General features: G+C 57.3%; 1 protein-coding gene across 1 annotated transcript in view; it reads right to left on the bottom strand.

Annotated features, from left to right (window-relative positions):
- Window positions 1-3,387: 3,387 nt before the first annotated feature.
- Window positions 3,388-4,546, bottom strand: part of MRPL20 (mitochondrial ribosomal protein L20) — a 6,345-nt gene continuing 5,186 nt past the window's right edge. The window contains exons 3-4 of the mRNA XM_014543775.1: window positions 3,661-3,839; window positions 3,388-3,599 (exon numbers count right to left, since the gene is read on the bottom strand). Coding sequence (XP_014399261.1) covers window positions 3,666-3,839 — 174 coding nt within the window. The 3' untranslated portion in view covers window positions 3,388-3,599; window positions 3,661-3,665. The remainder of the gene's footprint in view (window positions 3,600-3,660; window positions 3,840-4,546) is intronic.

The following is a 4,546-nucleotide window of genomic DNA, read 5'->3' as shown; positions in this document are numbered from 1 at the left end:
TCCGCGGCTGCTCTTTCGCTGTGGGCTGCGTCCCCGAGCCTGGCGGGACCCCCGGAGGCCCCTGGGGGGTGTTTGAGGGTGTCAGCATTTAGGTCAGAAAGGTTGACCTAGACGCGTGCGTGAGGGGCTCTCGCACCCCCGTCGCCGGAGGACCCAGCCCCACGGTGGTGACCGGCCCCTGCCCTTAACTTCCTCTTCCGCTCTCGACTGTACTGCACCCAATTTCCTCCGGACGGAAACCTGCACTTGGCCGGCCTTGACGACACATTTCGGATTGCAATCTCCCACTCCCCTCCTTACGTCCGGCATATTTGGGGCTCATCCGGGACCCAGAAAAGACCCCTTGTCCCCGTAGCTCCAGGTCGGGTGAGCGGGCAGGTGCGGCGCCCACAGGGCCAGCGAAGCTCCCTGTTCTCGGCTCGGGAGCTAAAGGGTAAGTTCTCCAGGACCCGACCTCCCTCCTTTGTGTTGTGAAGTTTTCTGGGTTTTGTTCTTGGAGGGCTCTTGTGTTCTGTTTGCCTGAGTTAATACGTGGCGGCTGGCGTTGTCACTACTCTCCAGTTCTTGGTGAGCCCAGGGTTTGGGGTGCAAATAATAAGAGGTCACCAGAGTTCTTGCCCTCAGAATGGAGCCAAAGACAGAACAGAACAGAATTGACTTCGGAAGAGGGGTAGCTGGAAACACCGAACTCCATGTTTCCCCAAAGCCCATGGCACCCCAAAGGCATCGTGGGCAGGGGGCCAGGCTGGGATGTCCCAGCGGCTGTGGTAAAGGCCTCGGACTTCATCCTACCAGCAGTGGACGCTCTCGCCGTGCGGACACCTGGATGAACTCCTGACTCTACTGACCCTCCACTTCCTGGTCGGTTGTATCCCATGCTCTCTGGGTCAGTGGCTGCCAGCGTCTGGTGGTGGTGACGTCACCTGACAGCGTGCTGCTCTCACAGCTGTACCAGAGGAACATGCAATATTCCTGATCTGTTGCTAGTTGTCCCAAACTCTCACCAGAACTAATGGTGGGAGAGGAGTAACTTCTTGTCTGGAACGCCCAGCAAACAGCTTATGGCTCTATCCAGGCAGGGCCAGGCCCGGGAAGGGAAATGGTCCAGTGGTTGGAGGGGGAGGGCTGGGAGCAGCCCACAGTTGTCTGCCGCCTTCTTTCCCCCCCCTCCCCCGCTCCATCCTTGACTGAGACAAAGGCAGCTCCTCCACAGCAGTGCTTTGTGCTCACACCACAGCAAAGGGCTCCTTGTATCCGCCACCCTGTTGCCCAAGAGCCATTTACTGACGGGCGTGTGCACTGAGCACCTTGTGCACATAGTCAGCCCTGCACGAGGTGCAATGAGAGGGAACAAGACTCGTCCCCGAGCCTTGAAATGTTTCCAGTCTAGTGGCCCTCATCGCACGCGGTGACAAGGGCCAGGAGGGGGTTCTTAGGCCAGTGCAGTGACTGGAGCCAGAAGGGATGTTGGCCTGCAGTGAGGATGGAGAAAAGCGGGCAGGTCACCAGGCAAGATGGGCATGACCTGACTGGCTCTGGATGGGGTTGGAGGCGGGCGTTGAGTCTGAGGAGGAACCCAGAGGACCTCCAGGAGACTGCTGGCAAGGATGGAGGATGGTCTCACCACAGGACCCAGCGTGGCAGCAGTAAGAGTGGAGGGAAGCCCTGGCTGGTTTGGCTCAGTGGATAGAGCGTCGGCCTGAAGACTAAAGGGTCCCAGGTTCGATTCCAGTCAAGGGCATGTACCTTGGTTGCGGGCACATCCCCAGTAGGGGGGTGTGCAGGAAGCAGCTGATCAATGTTTCTAACTATCCCTCTCCCTTCCTCTGTAAAAAATCAATAAAATATTAAAAAGAATCTCAAATTATATTTATACTAGAGGCCTGGTGCATGAAAATTCGTGCATGGGGGGGTGGGGTGTCTCTCAGCCCAGCCTGCCCTCTCACAGTCCGGGAGCCCTCGGGGGATGTCCTACTGACGGCTTAAGCCCGCTCCCCATTGGATAAAGGCAGCTCCTCCACAGCAGTGCTCTGTGCTCACACCACACCAAATCCCATCACCCCGCTGCTGCTGCCACTACTGGCTGCAGCAGCTGCGAGACCTGAGCCCCGCCCTCGCAGCGGCTGGGGCTCACGGTTGCCTGAGCCCATGGCCTTTGTGATCCCACAGCTGCCATGAGCCCTGGGCCTCACAGCCGCTGTGGCTGTCTGGATGGACTTCCAGATGGACACCCGGAAGACATCTGCCCTAATTAGCATATTACCCTTCTATTAATACAGATTTTAAAAAGGTAAATATCAAAAAAAAGAGTGAAGACAGCCCTGCCATTTTTTGCTCAGTGGTTAGAGCATCAGCCCACGGACCAAAGGGTCAAGGGTTTGATTCTGTTGCAGGTTCAATCCCTGCCTCTGTCGGGGCTAGAGCGAGGAGCCAACCAATCGATGTTTTTCTCTCTCCCTCCCCTCCATGTTCTAAAAATCAATGGAAAATATCTCTCTTCTTCGGTGAGGATTTAAAAAAAAAAGTGGGGAAGACGGGAGAGGGGGGGCGATGCAGGAGTCACCAGCAAGCAGTGAATGCTGCTTTGGGCCGGCAGAGCCCTGGAGGGGAGTAAGGGGGAAGGGAAGTGCATGGTCCTTTGGGGGCCAGGGCTGACAGTACTCACTGGATAGGGTTCCAGAAGATGGCTTTGATGAGAGCCATTGGGTGAATACAGACTAACAGGCCAGAGGTGGAGACCAGAGTGGGGCTGAGGAAGAACATGCCCCAGAAGTGGAGTGTTCTCAGTACAGAGAAGCTGAGGCTGAGCGTGGAACCAGCTCTCCAGAAGGCGAAGGCCTGGCCCTGAGCAGGAGGGAGCACACCCTACATCTCCCGTAGGATGATGTACGGGATGATGGGGGAGGGGGCCAGGGCTGGCACAGCTGCTGTGAAGTATCAGTGGGGCGAGCATGCTGAGAACTTATTCCTGGGCTTGCCTCTGGATCAAGTGGAGTATTTGGGGGAGGGGTCTTCCCAGGTGATCACCCATCCTTGGGGGCTAAGGTGAGTGGGACCAGAAGAGCCCCCTTGCCTGCTGCCCCTCCTGGCCTGGGGAACAAGGGAGACAGCAGGGAAACAGGCTGGCACAGGGTCCCTGCTGGGAAGGCAGGAAGGAAGGGTAGAGGCGAAGGCAAGCATAGGTAGTCAGCGGGCCGGGGGCCTCGTGTGCTGGGTGGGCACCCAGAGCACCGAGGGGAGCCAGGGTCAGACTTCAGAGTCCTGGTGCAAACACCTCACGTTCAGGAGAGGATCCAAGGTTCCCAGAGGAAGGCAGATGCTTAACTGACCCCTCACCCTGGCAGCCTCTCCCACCACATGGAGGGAGAGCACAGAGGACACAGTGAAGACGCTGACCAGCACACAAGCTTTATTGACACAATCTACAAGCGGCCGCTGGTCTGTCCCAAGGAGGACAGACAGGCCTTCTCTCTCACACGGTTACTGAGATGTCAAGTAACACAACTGCAAGTCAAACCTAACACGTTCCTGGCCAAGGATTCTCGCCCGTTTTCATGACGGTCATGGGGACGCCTTTTCCTCCGACGCCGCTGCAGAGGCCCCTCAGTGGCATGGGGACGCCTTTTCCTCCGACGCCGCTGCAGAGGCAGGTGCACCAGCGCCCCTCAGTGATACTGCACCACTCTGGAGAATATCCCTTCAGGCTCCTTCCCGTCCCCCAAGGCGGCGGCAAATCCTTCCTCTCGCCTCCTTTTGGCCAAAGCAGCCAAGGATTTAAAAGTCTTTGGTTCGTAGATGGCCAGATCGGCCAGCACTTTCCTGTTGAGCTCCACCTGGCACTGTGAAGAGAAGTAGAGCCTGTTTCAGCATCAGAAATGCATTTCTCTGCAGCAGAAGAGCATGTGCCGAGCTCCTAGTCCCAGCGCATGAGCTGGATCAACTCCTAGGAGCATGTCCTGCACGGCTGCAGGGCAGGCTCTGCCCTCAAAGGACACCATGTTTGGGGAGGCGAGAGGGGGAGGGGGAGAGGGAAATCCCTCCAAGCTGAACGCTGGAGGACGAATGTGGACAAGGAAGGGAGGGCTTCCCTGCAGGAGGTGACGGAGAGGAGGTTGGCATCCAGTCCTGATGCCAGAAAACCAAGGATCCTGTTTAGGGTCAGTGATCCTCACCCAGACAGGCTACGACTGTGGGCCTGGGGTAAGCCTTGACGTCAGTTCAGAAGAGGAAACGACAACTCCCATTTACAAACAATGATAAGACAGGAGGAGAGGAAGCAGGGACCCACACTGGCATTCCCAATTCCCGCCGGACAGCCAAACCAAGTCACCGGTCAAGTCCATCTGCAGGTGACTTTAGAAAACTGAGGCCCGGCTGGTGTGGCTCAGTTGGCAGGGCACTGTCCTGTGCCGTGCACCGAAAGGTTGCCAGTCTGATTCCTAGTCCCTTCACAGCCCTAAGTGGTGGGCTCGATCCCCAGTAGGGGGCAGGCAGAAGGCTGCCAATCAATGTTCCACTTTCACATTTAGGTTTCTCTCCCCCTCTC

The sequence above is a fragment of the Myotis brandtii genome, unplaced genomic scaffold, assembly GCF_000412655.1.
Source record: "Myotis brandtii unplaced genomic scaffold, ASM41265v1 scaffold334, whole genome shotgun sequence".
Lineage (NCBI taxonomy): Eukaryota > Metazoa > Chordata > Mammalia > Chiroptera > Vespertilionidae > Myotis > Myotis brandtii.
The sequence above is the reverse complement of the archived record's forward strand: the minus strand, read 5'-3'. Positions and strand labels throughout refer to the sequence as shown.